This window comes from Dendrobates tinctorius, unplaced genomic scaffold, assembly GCF_039654945.1.
Source record: "Dendrobates tinctorius isolate UK_male_01 unplaced genomic scaffold, ASM3965494v1 ptg000107l, whole genome shotgun sequence".
NCBI lineage: Eukaryota > Metazoa > Chordata > Amphibia > Anura > Dendrobatidae > Dendrobates > Dendrobates tinctorius.
The window spans coordinates 31,187,292-31,214,081 of NW_027361775.1; the positions used below are offsets into that span (position 1 = coordinate 31,187,292).

The 26,790-nt window shown below is 40.9% G+C and overlaps 1 protein-coding gene across 1 annotated transcript in view; it reads left to right on the plus strand.

Annotated features, from left to right (window-relative positions):
* Nucleotides 1-4,688: 4,688 nt before the first annotated feature.
* The window catches only part of LOC141100696 (alkaline phosphatase, germ cell type-like), an 83,088-nt gene continuing 60,986 nt past the window's right edge, over nt 4,689-26,790 (plus strand). The window contains exons 1-4 of the mRNA XM_073589331.1: nt 4,689-4,804; nt 5,137-5,252; nt 13,867-14,041; nt 14,411-14,583. Of these exons, the coding sequence (XP_073445432.1) occupies nt 4,789-4,804; nt 5,137-5,252; nt 13,867-14,041; nt 14,411-14,583 (480 nt within the window). The 5' untranslated portion in view covers nt 4,689-4,788. The remainder of the gene's footprint in view (nt 4,805-5,136; nt 5,253-13,866; nt 14,042-14,410; nt 14,584-26,790) is intronic.

Here is a 26,790-nt window from a genome sequence, read left to right on the forward strand (position 1 = left end):
TGAAATATTTTCACCCTCCCATATACTAATGTGCCACAAACAGGAAGTTGATATCACCAACCATTCCCATTTTAGTTAGGCATATCCATAAAAATGGCCCACCTTGTATATATATTCCATGCGTTGGAATCGGAGGTGTATATACCATACACTCACTGTGAGTTCCCTTGTAATTGGCATAGTGGTGTTCTCCCTGACATCCAGAAATCCCAATTTTGCATTCCAGAAATGGTGGACATCTTAACATTAGGGTCAAATAATAGGCCAATTAAATTTTTTTTTAAATAGACTACCTAGACCACTGTTACATCTAGTACATGTATTAATAGCGAGCTTTCCCATTTGTACTAGCTCCTCAGGGGCAAGTACACTATGTAAGCATTTCATCTACATGAGTTCATTCCTAGCACTGATTGCAGAGATATTCCACACAATGGCAAGTTTTTAAACATGGTCATCATTCAACTCAAAAAAGTTCTCCATCCAAGTTCAAACACTTTTTATTTTGCTGATTGGTGACTGCTTGCATAGTTTTGTAAAAGAATGAACTATTTTCTGAAGTTGCTTAGATCTAGGCACTGGTTCAAGATAACCACATTTCCACATAATAGGGTCCCTCCTAAACTGATTTATACAGACATGTGATAATTGGAAATATAGCAGTTTTGAATAAGCATGTCTTCGGTAGCCTAAATTCCAGTGGCAGGGCTGTAAATGTTTTGTAATGACCTTCTTAGTATAGTTGTAAAAGATACTTTATAGCCATTTCGGGCCAAATCTCAAAGTTTGTGAGATGTGCCAATTCCTCTACAGTCTATGCTATATATGGAGACTGTTCTACTCATTCATGTGCAGCAAGACATTTCTTAAGTGCTGTTCCAGCTATGGCCATTAGATGTCATAGTTGCCCTTCTTTTTCCTATTCTTGAAGTTAGGGGCTCCTTTCCCTTTAATTGTTGTTCTGTTCAGAACCGCCCCTCCAGGTTTCCCGGGCTTGAAGCATGTAGCCATTTTCCCTCGGATCTCTGAGCTTCTCACAGGCATCCAGCTCTCTGTAAAATCACTGCTCCTATCAAGCAGATTCCGGTGAGGGTTTAGTGCAGTTATGTGTTTTTGCAAATGCATCTGTGTAAGCTAGCCATAATGCAGCCCCCCATGATATTTGCAATGTATTTTCAGCTCTATGTAATGCTCTTGCTCTGTATGTATTTATGCATTTCTGTTCATGGTAGTGCAATGCTAGCAGCCTAAGTTTGTTTAGATATCTCTTTTCACTGCATTGTGTGTGTAGTACTCAGCCTCTGTAATAATGCCTGCTACTGATATATTAGCACTCTGTATCATTGCCTTTACCTATGTAATAGCACCCTGCATTATTGCTATGTTGTTATCTGCCAGTACTAATGTATTGTACTGTCTGTTTCTTTATAGTTTTTACCCGATCTCAGCTACTATATCATCCATTATCTTCTACCATTGTTGTTCACGTCATCCTAATAAATATAGACTTAAGCACCCATACAGTCTTTTTTACTGGGAGTGGATGAAGGGTTTAGCCGTATGCTGGAATCCACACAACGTCACACATGGAAGAAGGCAGAACAGAGATCATTTCTCATCATTTGCCTTCTCCTTTTATACAACCACAAAGTAGTTCCAAGTTGCTACTTAAGCTGCCATATTAGAAGAATTTACATACAGTGGCATTTAAAAGTTTGGGCACCCCTGGTCAAAATTACTGTTATTGTGACCAGTTAAGCAAGTTGAAGATGGAATGATCTCTAAAAGGGCTAAAGTTAAAGATGACACATTTTCTCTGTATTTTAGGCCAAAAAAATTATATATTGTCATTTTTTACATTTTAAAAATTACAATAAGGAAAATAGGCCAATGCAAAAGTTTGGGCACCCTGCATAGTTAGTACCTAGTAGCACTCCCTTTTAAAATATCACAGCTTGTAAATGCTTTTAGTAGCCAGCCAGTCTTTCAATTCTTGTTTGATGGATTTTCATCCTTTCTTCCTTGGAAAATTCTTCCATTTCTGTGAGATTCCTGGGTCGCCTTGCATGCACTGCTATTTTGAAGACTAGCCACAGATTTTCAATGATGATCGAATCGGGGGACTGTGAGGGCCATTCAAAAACCTCTAGCTATCGCCTTTTGAGGTAGTCTATTGTGGATTTTGATGTGCGTGATCATTATCTGTTATGAATGAGTCACCGTAGGAGGCAAAAACAGAAATGCTAGCTAAGTCCAGAAAACCAGAGAAGTTGGCAGCTATCGGCTTGCAGACCCCTGAACCTATCAACACAACTAGCAGTAGCCGTGGGGGGTTCCTACGATGCCCTAGACCCCTCGATCACAGCCGGAGGACTATATAGCCTAAAGACAGAAAGGGAAATCTAAACTGCCCCAGAGCAGACCCCAAAGCAAAAGGCAGCCCCCAACATATAATGATGGTGAAGCAAGAAGAAAGAACACTAACACAGACAGAAAGATAGACTGAGCAAAGACGGGGCCCAAGCTAACTAGATAGGAAAGGACAGGAAGGCTGCTGTCTGCAATCTGTGAAAAACCCTATGAAAATAAGAGCCAACAGACTGACAGTGAAAAAGGCCCTGAAGACGCTAGGCTTCAAAAGACTATGTCAGTACTCAGGAATATTCTGAAGACAGAGCAACAGGCAAAAGGAAATTCAGCTCACCCAACAGGGAATGGCAGAAACCAGAAAAGCAAGGCAAACAAAAACAAAACACAAATGCAAAAAGGCAAATCAGAAAACTTAGCTTTAGAGGAGCAGGAATCAGACTGGTGTCCTAGAAGTCCACAGAGAAATCACCCGCAGGGCAGAAGGGCGTCGGCAGCCTTATATCCAGTCCGTGACTCCACTCAGCCAGTCATCATCATTAGGCTCAGGTGCCTGATAATCAGGCTCACTACCTTCCCTCACCAGAATAGGGAGTTCACCAGACCTCAGTGACGAAGGGGAAAATGAACTCACAACAATTATCCATTTGTAGAAGCCATCCTGTTTTCAAATTCAGCTTTTTTACACATGGTGTTATGTTTGCATCAAGAATTTGTTGAAATTTCATTGACACCATTCTTCCCTCTACCTGTGAAATGTTCCCTGTGCCATTGTCTGCAACACAACTCCAAAGCATGATTAATCCATCCCCATGCTTAATGGTTGGAGGGATGCTCTTTTCCTGAAATTCTATGCAATTTTTTCTCTGCACATACCTTTGATCATTGCGACCAAAGAGTTTTATTTTAACTTCAACGATTCACAGGACTTGTTTCTAAAATGCATTGGGCTTGTTTAGATGTTCTTTTGCATACCTCTGATGCTAAATTTTATGGTGAGGGTGCATAAGAGGTTTTCTTCTGATGACTCTTCCATGAAGGCCATATTTGATAAGGTGTCTCTGAACAGTAGAACAATTACCACAACTCCAGAATCTGCTAAATCTTTCTGAAGGTCTTTTGCAGTCAAGTGGGGGTTCTGATATGCCTTTCTAGCAATCCTACAAGCAGCTCTCTCTGAAATTTTGCTTGGCCTTCCAGACCTTATCTTGACCTTCACTGTTCCTGTAAACTGCTATTTCTGAATTACATATTGAACTGAGGAAAGGACAACTTGAAAACGCTTTGCTATCTTCTTATAGCTTTCTCTTGCTTTGTGGGCCGCCACCATTTTCATTTTCAGAGTGCTAGGCAGCTGCTTAAAAGAACCCATGGTGGCTGTTTTTTCGCACAAAGTTAGAGGAGGCTATGTGTTTCTAAACCTGTGGAATCTGCATCAGCTGGCCTTTCCTAACATTGAGGGTGAACAAGCCATATCCCTTACAGGCTAATTAAGGTCTGAAACCTTGGTCAAAGTTATCTGAGCACGCAAATCTCCAAAGGTGCCCAAACTTTAGCATCAGACCATTTTTCTTTTTGTAATTTTTAAAATGTGAAAAAATTACAATGTGTATTACTTTTTAGCCTAAAATACAAAACAAATGTGTCATCTTTAACTTTAGGCCTTTTAGAGATCATTTTATCTTCAACTTACTTAACTGTTCACAATAACAGTAATTTTGACCAGGGGTGCCTAAACTTTTACAAGCCACTGTGTTTGCTGACACTTTGAAGGAGGAATTGTTACTGGGGGAGTAACTATAAACAGTGCAGGGGTTGTAACTGCACCCAGTCCCTGAAAACTAGGGAGGCCCAAAAGGTCCCTTTGGTTTATGTGAAAAGATCAATACTATTGAAGGCCTGTGATATTTAGGGAGCCTCTTAGCGATTTTGCAGAGGGCCCCACAAGCTTCACGTTACGCCAATGAGTAGTGATGACTGTTACTGTAGAGTTGTGAATGTCCACTTATTGCACATGCCATTCCTGTGATACTCCCAAATACATTTATGCATTGAGAATCTTTTTTCAGTTGTCAAGCTGTGAATTGTTTAAGATCTGGAACATGAAACACCTTAAGTAATTATTTTCCATTACTGGGACTAGATTAAAACCTTTCTACAAAAAAAAACAAATAACTGTTTTCAATACCTCTAAAATTGCTCATGCGGCGCATATGAGTGTTTGCTTAGCATGGAACCCATAATTATTAATAATGACATTGGAATGACTATTGGATTGACAGCTTTGGAACCTTGTATAATTTTACTTTTTTGCATTCAGAGCAAGAAAAGACTCCTAAATTCTGGAACGATCAGGCTTTCCAGACGTTGAAAAGAGCTTTGGACTTGAAACCCATCAACCACAGAGCCAAGAATCTAATCATGTTCCTGGGAGACGGTGAGCATCTTTATTGTTAAAATGTGTAACATAATGAAGACATTGAAATTGTTAGATTACATAGCGATACTGCAAATTGTGTTCATATCATAAGGCCATATGCCATAGGCTTTAATTCTACAGTGGACACCTGTGATCCTTGTGACCTCTTGGTGGACCCAGCATGTCCTTGATTACTACTGAGGTGGACGCTCATCTCCATTCATCACAACAAATATAAATGTGATTCCCTTTTTTGATTATACTTCTTTACCATATATACTACTTCTTTTACTAACTATACTAGTCTTTAATTACCTTTATAGTGATAATTTACTGCTGTTTCGTTCCAGGAATGGGAGTAACCACAATATCTGCAGCACGAATATACCAAGGCCAGCTAAGAAATGAAAATGGAGAAGAAAATATATTAGAGATGGAATCATTTCCCTATGTCGCACTTTCCAAGGTAGTGTAGACCTATGTTCCCACTCAATAACGATTTCTATGTATCAAGATTTAACCAAATCAACATACCGTATTCTTTTCCTAAAAATCTTGGACAGGAAGGGGTTTCTAGCGGGTTCTATCAAATCTACCCACTAGCCATATCCTATGTGGAAATTGCGGGAAAATGGGAAGTAACTTAAAATACCTTTCCATGCTACCACATGTGTAGAAAACAGATTGATGGATCCTGCAGAGAATTTCTTTCTACCAACATTAATATTACAGAATAGCCAAGGCTGACCATTTAAATAAATATTAATGGGCAGTGGTTGATTAATAAATTTTGATCAGCCTTGAGATCCTAAGGAATAGGTTATTTCTGCTTTAAAATAAAATGTGCCCCTTGATTGATGACACAACAGTGAGGGTTAGATTACATGGTGAAGTATTAGATTTGTGGCAGAAAAAAGTTAATTAGCAAATAACTCTCCATGTATAACAAGTTGTAGTTTTCTGTGTTTTAAGTCACTTTTATGGTTGTAGCACAGAAATAAAAAACAGTAAATTATTATTAAACTAGAAATATTTTTTCACTTTCAACCTCGAAATGAACTTTAATGTAAATTACACTATGGTCATGTTTGTTTTGGCCACTTAATAACATTAAGATTCAATATAAGCAAAGCAGAGTTCTGTTTCTCTTTGATTTATTTGTGACTTTTTTCTGTGTCTCCAAAATCATATACCCACAATCAAGGTGAAATTATCATAGGAGCCACTGTCACGGGTTCTTCATCCACCTTTCGAGAAGACCAAATCATATCACTGTTTTAGCTGTTTCTATAGCATTTAATTACAAAAAAGTTCATCCATGCTTTACTGTGCATATTCAGGTTCATATAGGAAGAGCTGGGCTGTAAAGTGTTTCTTCCATTACATCTCTCCTTATTGTGAAATTGTTCATTTCTGGGTGCATGATCCTATATCCTTTCTGGGTTTCACTGTAGCCCACCAGGATACCTTCTTTTGCATGAGATTCCCACTTGGTACATTTTTTTAAGGAATATGTACAAATACTTTATTTCCGAATATTATGTGGCTTCTTGCTGTTCCATTGCTCAAGCGGAGTTTTCTCATTAGCTTTACCTGGTAGCCTGGTGTCATGATTGCTTCACCCCAATATGTTGTTGGCAAAACTGCGTCAAATAGCATACTTCTCCCACTTTCACAAAGCGTCCAGTTTCTTCTTTCTGTTACACCATTTTGTTCAGGGCTGTATGGTACAGTGGTCTGAAACACGATCCCATTTTTCCTTAAAATGCATTGTGTCTCATTACTTGAATATTCAGTTATATTCTCTGTAGGCAGAATTTTTGGCATTCTCCCAAATTTGTTGTATACTTCAGCGAGATATATTTCAAGTTTCTCTGGAACTTCATCTTTGCTGTGAAGCAGAAAGACAACTGTACATCTTGAATAATCATCTATAAATATGAGAAAATATCTTTTATTTTCAGGAGTTTGAGTACTCATTGGACCACACACATTTTTCCGATATGAGATGCGGCCACCGCCATCAGGGGCTTATCTACAGCATTCTGTAATGCTGTAGATAAGCCCCCAATGTAACCTGAAAGATAAGAAAAATGAATTAGATTATACTCACCTGGAGGTCCGGTCCGATCCGATGGGTGTCGCGGTCCAGTCTGATGGGTGTCGCGGTCCAGTCCGGCGCCTCCCATCTTCTAGCGATGATGTCCGCTTCCTTACTTCTTCCACGGCTCCTGTGCAGGCGTACTATATCTGCCCTATTGAGGAATGCATTCAGCTTTTACACGAGTCATTGTCCCAGAAAGATGGCGGGGGAGGGGTGTAAGAACAAGGACCATATCAGGTGTACCTTCCCTGCAAAGGTTCCGGAACTGTCGGGGCTGTCACCTATGTTGCACGGGGGAAAGCTAAAAACCCCAGACCGACCTTTGCACCTGCTGACAGGGGGCGCGGTTAAGTTATTAGAGCCGCAGCGTGGGAAAATGGGCAGTTTTGGCGCGGGAACGTGCAGTGCGCAGGGCGACAGTGTGAGTGCTCTGATGGTAGGGGTTCGTCACAGAGCTGGCCTAGGACTGAGAGGCTTCAGCGATGCTAGGAGAGTCAAGCAGCAGAGAGCGGTACGGACACCGCTGACATCTCCGACACCACTGACGCCGCTTCCATCACTGACTGTAAGTCATAAGACCCCTTGTGAAATCGTAGACTCACACCTCAGCCGGAAAGGAAGCCGGGTCAGCCTCTGTGATCTGAGGCCAGGCAAGCTCGCGCACAATCGCCATGTCACGTTAACCCCTGCACGGGGCAGAGACTTTCTTTTTCGCCACCCTTCATTCCTCCGGACCCCTTGCCAGGACCACAAGGATTCATTGCCTTCAGAAGGATCCAGAACACCTCCTTCTTCAGGACAATGCAAGACCCCGAATGCGCCATGGCCTGTTTTTTCTATTTACCTGATTCTGCTCAACATTCTCGTTAAATCACCCCTGTTGAACCTGTCTATTGTTTCCCACTTCTCCCTGCATGGAGTATCCACTGTATATTAAACCCCTTTTTAACCCTTGCTTTGCCTTGCTCCGTTACTGCATCCACGTTCCTGCTAGAACCCTTTAGGGGGAGCGGCGGAGCAGCGGGTCACAGGAGGCAGGAGTCGGTGGCTGTAACTGTGCCTGCTACTAAAGAGAAATGAATATTCACTGCACTGGCAATGAATGTTCATTTCTCTTATAGCGCTCACAGTTACAGTTTATATGCTGAAGTGGTGGCTGGTTACTGTAGTACAGAATCAGCAGCACTATGGATTTATATGTTGAAGTGGCGAGTTTTGGCTGCATCACAGAATTAGCACTCCAGATTTATATGCTGAAAGGTCGATTTGACACAGCATCCTATCTATCTGAACTAGCTGAGGATAAACCACCTAGTTAACTATCTGAATAACTGCAGCAAAAGCAGCCTCAGTATGCTGTTACACCCACAAAATGGTGCAGAAACCACATGCCTGCATTTTATATGGAGAGGGACATGTGACTTCGGCAGCCAATGATGCAAACCCTTGTGTCTGGATGTTGTGGATTGTTTCTGCACCCTGATTGGGTGCCAGAATCTTCATACAGTAAGTAAATAAAAATATAAATAAATTAAAGGAGAATAGTCTGCCGCTCCTCTGACCTCTCCCCATTCCCTCCCCTCATCAAACACATCCCCCCAGCTCCTCATACAGCACCAATATCCTATTCAAAGTCCTAAGAAAAGCATTAGTGGAAACTCGATCATTTTTTAACTTTAGCTGAATTTTGCCAACTTTGAGGAAAATGTTTGGGAAATCAAATCAGAATCCGAATGTGTAATGGTCACGCTAAATTTGATATTGGCAAACCTTTTCCGAACAAGCTTGCTCATCTCTAGTTAGCATCCTGTCTGTCAGCTTACAAAGTGAAAGTAAAATGTGCTCCAGCTACACACACAGTGAACAGGAGAGTCCTGTTTTTTTTGTTTTTTTTTTGTATTATTGCTGGAGACAGAAGCTCATCCATTACAGTAGTAAATAATAGTTGATATAATATATACACTAATAAGCATTATTCCAACATGACCACAGCAAAAGCAGAGTCCGAGATTGCACCAATGTCTCATTTTAAAGACCGAAGAGATGGCAGCTCGCACTTCCATTGGTTCCGCCTCCAGTAAGTAGACAAGATCGGGGAGAATGAACGAACCCCTGCTGTCGCTCATCATGCCTCTTCCGAATTCTGCAATACAACTGAATAGCCTTGGACGAGGTCATGGCCTCCTCCAAGGAAAGTATGGATGGCCAGAGTGCCCATAAGAGTATCTTAGAGGCCTCTACAGAACTGACAACAAAGAGCTGCATCATTCCACAGCACTTCCATGGACCATTGCCATAACTTGGTATAGTAATCCTCAGCATTGCAGCCCCACCTATGTCAGAGTCATAATCCTTGCCTCCGCAAACTGGATCCTGTCAGGTTTGTCATAGATTAATTTTAATGCGTCAAAAAAGGTGTTAACTGAAGACAATCCTGGGGATTGTGGGGTCAAAGAGAATGCCCAAGTCTGAGGGCCTCCTCACGGTAGTGACATGATTATTCCCACCCGCTAGGACTCATCCCTTGAATACCGGGGTCGCAAGGTAAAAAATATCCTACAATTCTCCCTGAAAACCCAGAACTGATCTTTCTACCCTGAAAATTTATCAGGGATAGCAACTACTTTTTCAGGAGAGACCAACTGTATATCAGAAGGTACAGCTGTCATAGCTACTGCTTGCAGCAGAGGTTTCTGAGTAGCATCCATCGCACTGGAAAACTGATCGTGCAGCTGGGACTGTGATGCTTCTAATTTCTGGTGCTGCTTGGCCAGATCCTGAGCCACCTGTATCAGGTTCATCACCTGATTGCAAAGTATGCCAATTGGCTCCATACTGGTGGGAGAAAAAAGTTATTTGGGCCAATTGTAATGTGACACTAGTCACTACTCAGTGTGACGGTAGTCATACTCACAAATTTACCGTGAGGCAGGATAGTCAAGAGGTCTGGGATAAGTACGAAGAGGGCTCAAATTAGACAAAGGAAAAAGACAAAAGCATACAATAGTAAGGATAGAGTATCATGAAAGTATCGGATCAAGACAAAGGGGTTAGTCAAATGGATGGTCAAAAGGTAATTCCAAGATCGTCAACGGAGATCAGGATACAACTTCAGAGCACAGAGCAGACACACACACCACTTGAGCAAATCTACAACTGGCAAAGGTCTTATAGTTGTCATAGTGCTAAATAGCCCTGCAATTACCCAGACTTGATGACACATGGAGAAGATCACACAGACCCAGCCAGATAGGACGGCTGATCTGTCAATCACAAAACTAAAACTTCAGCCTCAGATTGGGTGGTAGAGCTGTCATTCATAATCCTGAAAGCTCAGCTATCCCTCGATCCTATAGGGTGCCAGAACTGTCATTCACAGCATCCCTAGGACACCGTGAGTGGTAGTATTGTGACATTGTGACAAAAATGTTAATAAAACACTCTTTTAAAGCATTTTCAAAAACGTATAACACAAAAACTTGATTTAAGCAATAGGTGATTTTCTGATGGTAGCTTCCCTTGAAATTGTGAATGGCCGGGTTGGAATGTTGAACTCAGCACCTTGCAGTGGGAGAAGATGATAGCATCCCCCAGCCCTCATTTTGGAGACATAGCTCAGTGGTAACAACAATCAGGGAAGAGGGGCTGTATTCAGCCAGTTTTCTTTACTCATTTAAGAGGCTGCTATGCCAGGTTACAACTATAGGGTAAGCACTGCAGCATGGTGTAAGAAGATGGGTCAAGGCAGAAACAGCCCTTTAGGGCCGGAATTATCAGGGCTGTCACTACTGTTGCCGGGGGAGGGTTCTTCTGGGAGGGAAGAACCTTCACGCTGGACAGCAGGGGGCACAGGGAATATAAAGAGGACTGAGCGTGGGAATGGGTCAGACTTGGTGGGAAAGCGACAGGAGAAGGTTGACTCCCTCTCCGCTGCTCCAGCTGACAACTCCACACCACCCTTCCCACAGAATGCTGACCCCACAATTGACTTTGACACCATTGAGTTATCATCTGACCCTGTTCCTATGGACAGCCCAGTCCTGCCTGTGGTGATTGATAAGCTGATTTGCTGCGTTCCTATAGATTATCCCAGAGAACCACCCACTATTGCAGTTTGTGAGCGAGCACATGGCTCGCGTTCGGCGCCATCACTGAAGAATCCACACAAAGGACTGTTTCCACAATCCAGCGTACTCAAGCCAGCCAGGACCGGATCCATTTGCAACATTGGAAGACAGTGCTTCTCGTTCCTCCGCAAAAGAGGCAGAGACTTTCTTCACGATTAGCAACGACGTTGGAAGATTTTCCAGTCGCCTTTCCCCTGCAAGGAATGCAAGCGATAAGTTACCCCGCTTTGCATATCTTTCTATCGTGCATTGTGGTTGTGCTTAATAACTGTAGTTCATGTAGTTAATCTTGTCTCCCTGTGTGGAGTGTTCCTTGTCTTATTTCTTGTTCAGTAAACCTTTGTTAACCCCTTCTCTGTCTCCGGCTCTCCACTGCATTCAACGAACTCATTCCCTTTACGTTTACATACAGGAAGATGGAGGTTGTCTAATATGGTAACACATTGCAGCATATTCTGTTGTAGACAGGGACAGCATTACTGACAGCACAATCAGCATTAGGGCTGGCTTTCAGTCAGTGCTGGGGGCGCATTTACATACATTGCTCTCTATACACAGGGCGGTTACTGAAACCACGGTGGCGCCACCGCTACCGCCAGCCCTATAACTGAAAGATCGAGCATGCTGGGGGGATTAAAGCTAATTTCCTTCTGGCAGCAGGGTTCTCAGTTTCAGAATGTTATTGACCTGCAGATTAACCCCATATCTGCAGGTTAATAGCATTATTTAACATGACAGGTGTCACGGGGTCCTTCTCTGATACCACACAATCAACAGAGTGAGGGAAGTGTGAACAATCCCAAAACCTTTATTATAGGCAAAACTAAAAGGTCCAGACACAATCCATCGCACTGAGGATACAATAGTCCAGAACACTAATGCAGTTCAGTAACAAGATGAATGTCCAAGGAGATGAGAGTCCAATAATCCAGCAGACAGAGGATAAAATGGGTCCATGTGCTTTCCCTTCTCTCTGACGTGCTGTCTTCACACGATCATCACCTCACAGGGTCTGATTTGAACAGCCCCTGTCCTCCCCAGCCCCCTCCTTATGTCCAGGGGTAGTCAGACAGGTTGGGGCGGTTTTCAGGCCTCCCAGACCTGACAAAGGGGGTTGTCAGGGGGTTCATCAAGAGGCATAGATACAGTCAGGCTGCAGACAGTAAAGGGCCTGTCACACTAAGCGATATCTCTAGCAATATTGCTATAACTTGTGACGTTATAGCAATATTGCTAGCGATATCGCTGTGTCTGATACTTACCTACGACCCGCTCTCCTGCTGCTTATCGCTGATCGCGCGAGAACAGGCTGGACTGTTTCTCGTCGTCAGCTTCCTGCGGCGCTTCCTGTGGAGAGAAGAGCGACGAGCGTGGAGCCGGGTGGGAGGACGCAGGATCGCCTAGTGTGACAGGTAGGTAGCGACCCCCGTCCCCAGTGATGTCGCTGGTGAGATCTGCCTGTGTGGCAGCTCACTAGTGACCACTTAGCGATGCACCAGAGATCCTGACAGCGTCATATCGCTGGTTGGGATTGCTGGTGCATCGCTAAGTGTGACAGTACCTTTAGTGAACTAATTCAATTATCAGACTTTTGGAAGGTAATTGAGACTCTAGACAATATGGGAAATACACGGAATGATACAGGGCAACAAGAAAACACTATGGAAATCCGTAAAATATAAATAGACACAAAATGATACCCACATCACATATCACACCATCACAACAGTTGGTTCTCTTTATGAACAATTACTTCTCCATCCCTCTACCCATGAGGCAGAAGAAGTAATACAAAGGACATTACAAAATACCTGAAAAGAATAGATCTTAGAGCATAAATTATGTTAAATCTTTGTTCCTTTGGAAAACTATGTTCACAAAACAATATTTTCAGTACGAGTGCTCTCGCTAAAAAAAACCCCCTGACCTTACATATACAGTTTTTTTTTTCACACAGACAGAACGTCCACATGAAAAAATTGTAGCATGCACTAGTATATTCCATATTTCCGATGAGGCTCACCATTAAAAGTCTATGTGTGCACAACAAAAATCAAATGCCATACAAATCAACTTCACAACATCTAATTTTGACTGAAACATTGCAATTCTTAACATATGAAATTGCTTTTGGTACTGAAAATTTTCTTTTCTTTTCATATATAGAACTGAATGTCATAAGACTGCCATACAATTGGAAGACCAACTATAAGGCCGGTTTCACATTAGCGCTTTTTCAGCGCACGCACGGCCGGGGGTAGCTCCGCCCCCGAGCCGGCTCTCTGCCCGGCGTGTCCGCCCCTTGCTTGTAGCGCCGCCTACTAGCGGACAGCGGCGCCTGCGATCGGCGCACCCTATCTTTAGCATAGGGTGCGCAGATCGTGCGCAGGCCGTGCGCTAGTTGCGCTTTGACCTGCGCTGCGCACTTTTGACGGTGCGCCGTGCGCGCCAAAATCCGAAAAGTTTGATTTTGGCGCGCACGGCGCACGTTCAAAAGTGCGCAGCGCAGGTCAAAGCGCAACTAGCGCACGGCCTGCGCACGATCTGCGCACCCTATGCTAAAGATAGGGTGCGCCGATCGCAGGCGCCGCTGTCCGCTAGCAGGCGGCGCTATAAGCAAGGGGCGGGCACGCCGGGCAGAGAGCCGGCTCGGGGGCGGAGCTACCCCCGGCCGTGCGTGCGCTGAAAAAGCGCTAATGTGAAACCGGCCTAATATAGATAAAAAATCAACTATTTTTTTTAATTAAAATTGGATCGTTTTTTGTAAGGTTATGTGAGCGTAGGCTATTAGTGGAAATGGAATTCAGGATAAAAAATGATGTCCATATTCTTTCTTGCTTATACTGCAGGTATACAACGTGGATGCACAAGTCCCTGACAGTGCGGGGACAGGTACAGCCTACTTGTGCGGGGTAAAAGGCAACTCTGGGACCCTGGGAGTTAGTGCAAATGCAATGTATGGCCTCTGTGAGACTGCAAAAGGGAATGAGGTCAAATCCATACTTCATCGAGCAAAAATAGCAGGTACAAAGACATTGTGGCTGTTTTTTAAAAATATTTTTTAATAGAAAACAAGCTGAAGTTCATAGACTATAGTAACGTATAGTACACAAAAACAATCACTCGATCCCTAACACTTACAGGTTTTTTTCTATATTCCAAATTTTAATATTTCAGCAGGTTATTTATTATTAAGAACTTTGGGGCAAGATACTTTGTAGAAATGTTTATAAAGTCTAGTTGAATCATAATGTGTACTATTATACAGTGGTAAAGCGGTCAGGGGACAAGTTAGCAAGCTAGAGGTTCTTTAGTTTGTTTTCATGTATTTACCTGTTATTTTAGCCTCTTATGAACTTTTTAAGAAACTTCAATTGTGTTTCTTTACTGCAGGAAAATCTGTAGGCATTGTAACAACAACCCGTGTCCAACATGCCTCTCCAGCCGCTGCCTATGCACACAGTGCCTATCGGGGCTGGTACTCTGACTATGAGATGACTACTGCTATGAAAGAAAAAGGCTGCAAGGACATTGCGTACCAGCTGGTTACAAATACTGATATTAATGTAAATATATAGAGTTGATGGGTGGGATTAGCGTAATGATCACTGTAGCATATAGTTACAGCATATTGTTATTATTACATTTACGAACAGAACCTGCTATATTTTTCCTTATTTGCCTATACTTCCATATACATATAATATATGTGTATATATATTAAGTACCAAAAAAATCCCCTGTTAATGGGAAATAAATAATAGCATAACTCAGACAACAGTATATATCAACAAAGAACCATATCTCAACTATTAAGTGAAAATTAGGGACCAGAAGAGTTTTAGCAAAAAAAAAAATTAAATTTTATTACAAAATAATTAAAAACAAAAACAGAGCATCAATGCTAAAGCAGGCAGTGATAGACATGAATAATAGGTGACATCTAAAGAAAAAATCCAAGTGGAAAGAATAATAATAGAGAGCGTTACTCCCTTAAGGTACTCAATAAAAAGTCTCATCCATATAATATAAATATGATCTAGAAAGCCTTATTCATTAATCTGCCATATTTATGTAGTAGAGATAATAGGGAATATTTCTTTTGCCAAAGAATTTATTATAACAAATTCACTAAAGTGTTGGTTATCAGCTAAGGAAGAATACAGAGTCAAAATTGTATAATGTACATACCGCCGTAAACAGTTTTCACCGCATGGAGAATGGATTTCAAAGAGCTGCACCAATCACGTAAACTCGCATAAAGTGGCAAGAGTTAAAAGTGAGTATAAATAATTGCCACAATGATAGCCGGCAGAAAAGATTTTTTTCACTATAATGTTCAAAACGAACAGTATAAGTAAACAGTTAGTTGCTCGGCAGAGTAAACCACTTATTAAAGCAAATAAGACTGACCGCAATTTGAAAAGAAAAGTACAAGTAGTAACCTCAGCAACTACTGGCGAAAGTAAGCCATAGAGATAACCAACCTAGGGCAAAGCAAACTATATTCTACTATGCAGAGAAAAAGAGCTAATAATAAAAGTGGGACCGGATAACAAATAAGCAATAGAGTACCATAACACTTACATTAAAGTGACTATGTGCTGCCGCCGCCTGCCGCCTCTACGCGCGTTGCGCCTTGGCTTCCTCAGGAGGCATAACTCACAAATGCCCCGGAATTAGTATATATAGGGTCAATGGGCAATAAACCACATCGCGCATCAGGTGTCATCCCGATTAGGCACATGCGCAATGCCAGACCACAGGACTCACCATTCAAAAGTCTGAAAATAGGTGACGCATGCGCTGATGTATCCCGACTCAGTAAATCAGAGATTCTCCTTCAGCGCTCATGGGGAGCAGATGGATCCCGCTGCGTGAGCAGCAGGACACCACGAGCGCACCTGGTGAGCGTGTCTGGAGATCTCAAGTAGGGAGAATCCAGGGCATGCGTACTAATCAGACTGAAAAAACAAAATGAAAACAGAAAGAAATATATTGAAATGTGAGCAACATTTGTAGAAATGTAACTAAATAATAAAGTGTGTAGAAAGAAAAACAAAAATTAGATGCTGGTGCCAAATAAGATATGCAAAGAATGTGACTGGTGATTGAAGATTATGAAATTAAAATAATCCCAATGTTCAATCCCTAAAGTGATAGGGACAAAAACCCTACCTAACGGTTTTAACAATAACAAATACATAAAATATTAGTGCCAATGGATTATGCAAAATATGTGGCTAACAGTACTGGTGAACAGTAGCAAAATACACATTATAAAATATTAATAATATCCCCAATATTCATTCCCAAAATTAATGAGGAGGAAAATCCCAAAGTCTTCTTCTTTGTGAGTGAGATATATTTCATTTTCTGTATAGTGAAACGAGATCAACGAAAATCCCAAAGTCTTCTTCTTGTGATTGAGATATACTTCATTTTCTGTATAATGAAACGAGATCCACGACCAGGAGCAGACTGAATAAGGTGAGTCAAATAAAATGAAAACTAAAAATAATAAGAATAAAAAGGATTAAAAAACCGAAGCAAAAGTAAAAACCATTATACACAATATGAGAATTTTTTTATAACAAGGATCCAAAGCCATTGTTCTCATTTAAACCCACTGGTATCATCGTATTGAGCCTATAGATCCATCTGCTTTCTACCTGTGAAAGAGTTTGAAATAAATTTCCACCCCTCATACCCAACGATACCTGATCAATTGCAAAAACACGGAGATCATCAGCTCGAGAATGATGAAATGCACGGAAATGTCTCGGTAGTGTCTTCAATTGGTCCAGATCCTTAACCTCCTTAGATTTTTCAATATCTCGAACATGCTCACGAATTCTAATTCTAAGCTCTCTTGTAGTCATTCCTATATAAATTTTTTTGCAAGGACAACTTGCATAATATATCACACCCTTAGATGAACAGGTAAGACATTTTCTAATTGAAAAGGTCTTGGAATGATCTGAATTTTGAAATTTATTCATTTTTAGTGTATTAGAGCATGCTTTACAAGTTCGACAAGGAAAAAATCCTTGGAGTTCACCAAAAATACCTTTTTGTACTTTTTCGTTGGAGGTTAGATGACTCCTTACAAGCAGGTCAGATAGATTTTTGGATCTTTTAGCTGTAATACAAGGTCTAGCTGGCAATGTCTTTTTCAAAATAGGATCTATTTGTAGCACATGCCAGTGTTTATTAATTATACCAGTAAAGTTATCCCATTGATCATTAAAAGGGGTAATTAAACGAACTTGATTGTTATCCCTAGATTTAGAGTCTCTTTTGTAAAGTAATTGATCCCTAGAGACTTCTTGTACTCTATTGTAAGCTCTGCGAATTTGCCTGTGACCATATCCTCTTTCTCTAAATCTGGAGTATAAATCTGCAGCTTGATTTTGATATGTCTTTTCCGAAGAGCAAATTCTCTTTGCTCGCAAGAACTGCCCCACTGGAATTGAACGTATAGTAGATTTTAGATGAGAGGACTTAGCGTGTAGAATTGAATTAGTGGCCGTAGGTTTTCTATATATATCAGTCGATACAGATCCATCATCATTGACTGAAATATCGATGTCCAAAAAACTAACTCTCCTCCCATAGGAATAGGTAAGTTTTATGTTCAAATCGTTATCGTTTAATACAGACATGAATGTTTTTAATTCATCTAACGAGCCCTCCCATACAAACATAACATCATCTATATATCTCATCCAATTATGGGCCTTTACAATATTGGCAACAGGAGAGCACTGAAAAATTTCCCTCTCCCAGAAACCCAAAAATAAATTGGCATAAGCCGGAGCACAAGCCGCCCCCATGGCTGTACCTTGTGTTTGCAAAAATACTTGTTCTTTAAATAAAAAACAGTTGTGCGTCAGAATAAATTCTAACAGAATGATTATAAGGGCTGCCAGAGGGGGGTCCAAATTGCTATTTCTCAGAAACCAGGAGGTAGCTCTAAGTCCCTGGTCATGGCGAATGGAGGTGTATAACGCCTCCACATCAGCCGTGACCAGGATCATGTCGTCCCCCAGATGTAACTGGTCTAACCTCCGTAGGGCCGCAGTTGTATCAAGAATATGAGAAGGTAGAGTGGTCACCAGGGGCTTCAGATAGTAATCTACTATCTGACATATCAATTCACTAAGTCCTTCCTTTCCAGACACGATAGGACGGCCGGGCGGATCCTCAATGTTCTTATGTATTTTTGGAATTAAATATAAGGTGGGCAGTTTAGGTTTTAAAGATTGAACAAACTCCAACAATGATTTGGGGATAATGCCCTTCTCATGTGCCTCTAACAGAATATTGTTTAGTTCTTTATGATATACAGGAAGAGGACTGAAAGTCAATTTTTTGTAGCAATTAATGTCAGATAATAATTTATGAGCCTGTTTTTCATAGAGGTCACGTGGCCAAAGAACAAGATTGTCACCTTTATCGGCTCTTTTAAAGATTACATCTTTCCAATCTTGCATTTCCATAATTGCTTTTTTATCACTTTTAAAAGTTGGATTAAAGTGATAATTTTTCTTAAGTTCCTCTATATCATGGGTGACCAATCTAACAAAAGTTTCAACGGCCGAGCATGTGTTAAGGTTAGGAAATTTTTTTGATTTATTGAACAAGGAGACGGGAAAGGAACTCACCGCTTCCACAGGGTTGCTCTCCTCTGCTAAGGATTCTAAAATCTCCAGAGCAGCTTTCTCTTCCTCAGAATTAAGTGACAATCCCATAGTGCTTTTCTCATGGAATCTCTTTAGTATCAGTTTTCTCGCGAACAGATGAACATCTTTTATGACCGTGAAGGGATCTAATTGTTGAGATGGAGAGAAAGATAGACCTTTTTCTAACAATTCCACCTGTTCATTAGATAAAATATGCGAGGATAGATTTATTACCTTAGGTTTATCATTTCTCCTGGTACCAGAGTTAGATTGATGTCTAGCATTTCCTCTGCCTCTACCACCATATCTTGTTTTAATACGTCTGGGAGTGTAATATTCCCTTTCATGAATTGAAGTGGTATTACTAGATATAGAAGACACCGAAGACACCGATGAGCTTCTTATCTCTGATTGTTTCTGATCTTCAGCTGAAGTTCTATTTTGCCAACGGAAAACTTTTTTCTGATCATAATCCAACACATCACGTTCATATTTTTTCATTTTATTTTTACTGATCTGTTGTTCCCATTTTTCCATATCATGATTGAGATCCTGAAAGAATTTTTCCAGGACCTCTTTAGACAATTTGGCTACCAATTCTTCTTGTAATTTGTGCAACTCAATATCTAATTCTTCCAAAATAGAAGCGTTTTTGATATTGATGATCTCCATAAAGGACATAGAGCATGCTGAGGAAACACTTTCCCATTTAGATATTAACTCAGTATCATCCAGACTAAAAGTGGGATACAGTTGTATCCGCAGGCCACGTGGAATGATTTTTTGTTTAATATAATTATCTAGGGATGTTTTTGTCCACCAAATCCTAGTTTTTTTATTAACCAAGTTTTTATATTTCATCATTAATCCTTTATCATCATATTGGGTATGGTTAAAATTAGCAATAGAGCTCTGTTTGAATAAATCCGATGCTTTATCCTGCCAGACTTTTTCCCTGGCTTTGAAATCCATCATAGGGAATTAAACTGTGGTAAAACAGAAAGTATACATTAAGTACCAAAAAAATCCCCTGTTAATGGGAAATAAATAATAGCATAACTCAGACAACAGTATATATCAACAAAGAACCATATCTCAACTATTAAGTGAAAATTAGGGACCAGAAGAGTTTTAGCAAAAAAAAAATTAAATTTTATTACAAAATAATTAAAAACAAAAACAGAGCATCAATGCTAAAGCAGGCAGTGATAGACATGAATAATAGGTGACATCTAGAGAAAAAATCCAAGTGGAAAGAATAATAATAGAGAGCGTTACTCCCTTAAGGTACTCAATAAAAAGTCTCATCCATATAATATAAATATGATCTAGAAAGCCTTATTCATTAATCTGCCATATTTATGTAGTAGAGATAATAGGGAATATTTCTTTTGCCAAAGAATTTATTATAACAAATTCACTAAAGTGTTGGTTATCAGCTAAGGAAGAATACAGAGTCAAAATTGTATAATGTACATACCGCCGTAAACAGTTTTCACCGCATGGAGAATGGATTTCAAAGAGCTGCACCAATCACGTAAACTCGCATAAAGTGGCAAGAGTTAAAAGTGAGTATAAATAATTGCCACAATGATAGCCGGCAGAAAAGATTTTTTTCACTATAATGTTCAAAACGAACAGTATAAGTAAACAGTTAGTTGCTCGGCAGAGTAAACCACTTATTAAAGCAAATAAGACTGACCGCAATTTGAAAAGAAAAGTACAAGTAGTAACCTCAGCAACTACTGGCGAAAGTAAGCCATAGAGATAACTAACCTAGGGCAAAGCAAACTATATTCTACTATGCAGAGAAAAAGACCTAATAATAAAAGTGGGACCGGATAACAAATAAGCAATAGAGTACCATAACACTTACATTAAAGTGACTATGTGCTGCCGCCGCCTGCCGCCTCTACGCGCGTTGCGCCTTGGCTTCCTCAGGAGGCATAACTCACAAATGCCCCGGAATTAGTATATATAGGGTCAATGGGCAATAAACCACATCGCGCATCAGGTGTCATCCCGATTAGGCACATGCGCAATGCCAAACTCTTTCACAGGTAGAAAGCAGATGGATCTATAGGCTCAATACGATGATACCAGTGGGTTTAAATGAGAACAATGGCTTTGGATCCTTTTTATAAAAAAATTCTCATATTGTGTATAATGGTTTTTACTTTTGCTTCGGTTTTTTAATCCTTTTTATTCTTATTATTTTTAGTTTTCATTTTATTTGACTCACCTTATTCAGTCTGCTCCTGGTCGTGGATCTCGTTTCATTATACAGAAAATGAAGTATATCTCAATCACAAGAAGAAGACTTTGGGATTTTCGTTGATCTCGTTTCACTATACAGAAAATGAAATATATCTCACTCACAAAGAAGAAGACTTTGGGATTTTCCTCCTCATTAATTTTGGGAATGAATATTGGGGATATTATTAATATTTTATAATGTGTATTTTGCTACTGTTCACCAGTACTGTTAGCCACATATTTTGCATAATCCATTGGCACTAATATTTTATGTGTTTGTTATTGTTAAAACCGTTAGGTAGGGTTTTTGTCCCTATCACTTTAGGGATTGAACATTGGGATTATATTAATTTCATAATCTTCAATCACCAGTCACATTCTTTGCATATCTTATTTGGCACCAGCATCTAATTTTTGTTTTTCTTTCTACACACTTTATTATTTAGTTACATTTCTACAAATGTTGCTCACATTTCAATATATTTCTTTCTGTTTTCATTTTGTTTTTTCAGTCTGATTAGTACGCATGCCCTGGATTCTCCCTACTTGAGATCTCCAGACACGCTCACCAGGTGCGCTCGTGGTGTCCTGCTGCTCACGCAGCGGGATCCATCTGCTCCCCATGAGCGCTGAAGGAGAATCTCTGATTTACTGAGTCGGGATACATCAGCGCATGCGTCACCTATTTTCAGACTTTTGAATGGTGAGTCCTGTGGTCTGGCATTGCGCATGTGCCTAATCGGGATGACACCTGATGCGCGATGTGGTTTATTGCCCATTGACCCTATATATACTAATTCCGGGGCATTTGTGAGTTATGCCTCCTGAGGAAGCCAAGGCGCAACGCGCGTAGAGGCGGCAGGCAGCGGCAGCACATAGTCACTTTAATGTAAGTGTTATGGTACTCTATTGCTTATTTGTTATCCGGTCCCACTTTTATTATTAGGTCTTTTTCTCTGCATAGTAGAATATAGTTTGCTTTGCCCTAGGTTGGTTATCTCTATGGCTTACTTTCGCCAGTAGTTGCTGAGGTTACTACTTGTACTTTTCTTTTCAAATTGCGGTCAGTCTTATTTGCTTTAATAAGTGGTTTACTCTGCCGAGCAACTAACTGTTTACTTATACTGTTCGTTTTGAACATTATAGTGAAAAAAATCTTTTCTGCCGCCTATCATTGTGGCAATTATTTATACTCACTTTTAACTCTTGCCACTTTATGCGAGTTTACGTGATTGGTGCAGCTCTTTGAAATCCATTCTCCATGCGGTGAAAACTGTTTACGGCGGTATGTACATTATACAATTTTGACTCTGTATTCTTCCTTAGCTGATAACCAACACTTTAGTGAATTTGTTATAATAAATTCTTTGGCAAAAGAAATATTCCCTATTATCTCTACTACATAAATATGGCAGATTAATGAATAAGGCTTTCTAGATCATATTTATATTATATGGATGAGACTTTTTATTGAGTACCTTAAGGGAGTAGCGCTCTCTATTATTATTCTTTCCACTTGGATTTTTTCTCTAGATGTCACCTATTATTCATGTCTATCACTGCCTGCTTTAGCATTGATGCTCTGTTTTTGTTTTTAATTATTTTGTAATAAAATTTAATTTTTTTTTTTTTGCTAAAACTCTTCTGGTCCCTAATTTTCACTTAATAGTTGAGATATGGTTCTTTGTTGATGTGTATCTATATACAGTACAGACCAAAAGTTTGGACACACCTTCTCATTCAAAGAGTTTTCTTTACATGACTATGAAAATTGTAGATTCACTCTGAAGGTATCAAAACTATGAATTGACACATGTGGAATTATATCATTAACAAGAAAGTGTGAAACAACTGAAAATATGTCTTATATGCTAGGTTCTTCAAAGTAGCCACCTTTTGCTTTGATTACTGCTTTGCACACTCTTGGCATTCTCTTGATGAGCTTCAAGCGGTAGTCACCGGAAATGGTTTTCACTTCACAGGTGTGCCCTGTCAGGTTGAATAAGTGGGATTTCTTGCCTTATAAATGGGGTTGGGACCATCAGTTGTGTGGTGCAGAAGTCTGGTGGATACACAACTGATAGTCCTACTGAATAGACTGTTAGAATTTGTATTATGGCAAGAAAAAAGCAGCTAAGTAAAGAAAAACGAGTGGCCATCATTACTTTAAAAAATGAAGGTCAGTCAGTCCGAAAAATTGGGAAAACTTTGAAAGTGTCTCCAAGTGCAGTGGCAAAAACCATCAAGCGCTACAAAGAAACTGTCATGATCCAGGACGGGGTTTTGTCTTTCGCCCATCCTGGTCAGACAGGGCTTAATTGTTTCTGCCTCTCTCTGGCAGAGGGCGGCTATTTAGTGGCCACTCGACCTAGGTCCAGTGTCCGTTATACTCCTGCCCTCGGCTGAGTTAGTTGAAATCTTACGTATGTGTGCCTTGTGCCTGTTAACTTGTTGCTTGTTTGGTTTTGATCCAGTTCCGTCCCTGTTACGAGTTCTGCCTGTCCCTCTTGTACTGCTCTACCCTCTCTGTGTATGACTCTCTGCCAGTGACTTGACTATTCTCTGCTCATTCCTCTGGTACTGCACCGCCCTCTCTGTGTATAACCTCTGCTTGTCTGACCTGCGTTTCCCTCTCCTCTACTACAGTATCTCTGCAGTAAGTATATTACATCATCTACAGCAGTAGGACACTAAGCCCCGCCCCCTGCAGTCACATGATCGTAGGTCCTCGCACTCCTTACCACTTTCAGTGTCGCAGGTCCTGTCTGCTTGAACTTTCACTGTAGTATCAGACCCCGGGCCCACCCGTAGTGTGGGTAAGTCACCCTGCTCAGCCATGGCAGTTTGCCGATGCTGACAGGATTCTGACAGAAACTGGCTCACATGAGGACCTCCCCAGGAAAGGAAGACCAAGAGTCACCTCTGCTGTGGAGGATAAGTTCATCTGAGTCACCAGCCTCAGAAATCACAGGTTAACAGCAGCTCAGATTAGAGACCAGGTCAATGTCACACAGAGTTCTAGCAGCAGACACATCTCTATAACAACTGTTAAGAGGAGACTTTGTGCAGCAGGCCTTCATAGTAAAATAGCTGCTAGGAAACCACTGCTAAGGACAGGCAACAAGCAGAAGAGACTTGTTTGGGCTAAAGAACACAAGGAATGGACATTAGACCAGTGGATATCTGTGCTTTGGTCTGATGAGTCCAAATTTCAGAACTATGGTTCCAACCACCGTGTCTTTGTGCGACGCAGAAAAGGTGAATGGATGGACTCTACATGCCTGGTTCCCACCGTGAAGCATGGAGGAGGAGATGTGATGGTGTGGGGGTGCTTTGCTGGTGACACTGTTGGGGATTTATCCAAAATTGAAGATATACTGAACCAGCATGGCTACCACTCAATCTTGCAGCGGCATGCTATTCCATCCGGTTCGCGTTTAGTTGGACCATCATTTATTTTTCAACAGGACAATGACCCCAAACACACCTCCAGGTTGTGTAAGGGCTATTTGACCAAGAAGGAGAGTGATATGGTGCTACGCCAGATGACCTGGCCTCACCAGTCACCAGACCTGAACCCAATCGAGATGGTTTGGAGTGAGCTGGACCGCAGAGTGAAGGCAAAAGGGCCAACAAGTGCTAAACATCTCTGGGAACTCCTTCAAGACTGTTGGAAGACCATTTCCGGTGACTACCTCTTGAAGCTGCCAAGAGTGTGCAAAGCAATAATAAAAGCAGAAGGTGGCTACTTTGAAGAACCTAGAATATAAGACATATTTTCAGTTGTTTCACACTTTTTTGTTAGTTATATAATTCCACATGTGTTATTTCATAATTTTGATGCCTTTCAGAGTGAATCTACAATTTTCAAATTTTCATAGTCATGAAAATAAAGAAAACTCTTTGAGAAGGTGTGTGCAAACTTTTGGTCTATACTGTTTATGTATATATATATATATATATATATATATATATATATATACACTAGCTGAAGACCCCGGCGCTGCCCGGGCATAGTAACTAACTACGGTTAGTTATAACAAATTATAATGATTATATCTATTTATATAAAGCTGAGTGTAGAGCCCTGCCCACTCCGCAGAGCCACATTCACTATAATATCCCACATCATCCCGTCAGCCAGAGCCACCGGACTAGTACCCCTAATATCCTACATCGTCCCATCAGCCAGAGCCACCGGACTAGTACCCCTAATATCCTACATCGTCCCATCAGCCAGAGCCACCGGACCACTACCCCTAATATCCCACATCGTCCCGTCAGCCAGAGCCACCGGACCACTACCCCTAATATCCCACATCATCCCATCAGCCAGAGCAACCGGACTACTACCCCTAATATCCCACATCATCCCATCAGCCAGAGCCACCGGACTACTACCCCTAATATCCCACATCATCCCATCAGCCTTGGATGAGAACCAGAGCGCTGAGTGGAATAGTCCTAACTTCCATACCAATGATCCCTTTAATAGAAACCTGGGGTGAGAATCAGAGTGCTGAGGGTTTTACCCTAACTTCCATACCGGAGATCCCTTTAAGAGAGGCATGGGGTCAGTACCAAAGCGCAGAGTGGATTTGCCCTCACTTCCACACCGGTGATCCCTTTATGAGGGGCCTGGGGTCAGAATCAGAGCACTGAGTGGAATTGCCCTAACTTCCATACCAATGATCCCTTTAAGAGAGACAGGGGTTAGAACCAGAGCGTTGAGTGAAATTGCCCTAACTTCCATACCAATGATCCCTTTAAGAGAGACTGGGGCTAGAATCAGAGCGCTGAGTGGAATTGCCCTAACTTCCATACAGGAGATCCCTTTAAGAGAGCCTGGGGTTAGTACCAGAGGAATTAAAGGCAATTGCCCTGACTTCCATACCGGGGATCCCTTTAAGAGAGCCTGGGGTCAGAACTAGAACGCTGAGTGGAATTGCACTCACTTCTGTACCAAGGATCCCTTTAAGAGGGGCCTGGGGACAGAACCAGAGCACTTAGTGGAATTGCATACAATAAGAAACAGCAAAACTGCACTAAGCAGGGTCTACTCACTGGTGGAGATATAGATATCTGAATTCCGGACGTCTGGGTGATTTTCAAACCGGTTGCTCTGGTGCTTGCATGAAACCACACGTAGTATCAAAACAAAAATCCAGAAGGAGAAAAAATGCAGCACTCTTCAACTCCGTTAAAAAACCAAAGACCTTTATTGGATCAGTTGGACAAGGTTAACATAGGGCTAGCTACGTGAACAAAATGCAGAGACAGAACAAGACTACAGCTGTTTCACGTTATACACGCTTCAACAGGTCCAGATGTATCAATTACACCGTCATTTCTTTTTATAGGGCTTATCATCAAGAATTACCATATACATCATTAACATATTCAAATTAAAAACAGCGAAAAAAACAGGGTTTTTTCTTTTTTTTTTCATAAATTAAAAACAATGCAAAAATCCATTTACTGATTGTAAGCAACCAAAAAATTAATACATTGTCATAGGAACACAGAATAATCTAATCTATCGTTCAACCCCAATACTCCTTGTGCATTAGTTTTGATAATCTACCTTGCTTGACGTTGCAACAGTGATTTATTGTGATCACCACCTCCTAAAAGACGCTTTTTATTGTAAAAATAGTTTTTGCATCACCACATTTTGAGAGGTATAACTTTTCCATATTTTGACCCACCGAGTCATGTGAGGTCTTATTTTTTGCGGGACGAGTTGACGTTTTTATTGGTACCATTTTCGGGCACGTGACATTTTTTGATCGCTTTTTATTTAGATTTTTGGGACGCAGAATGAACAAAAAC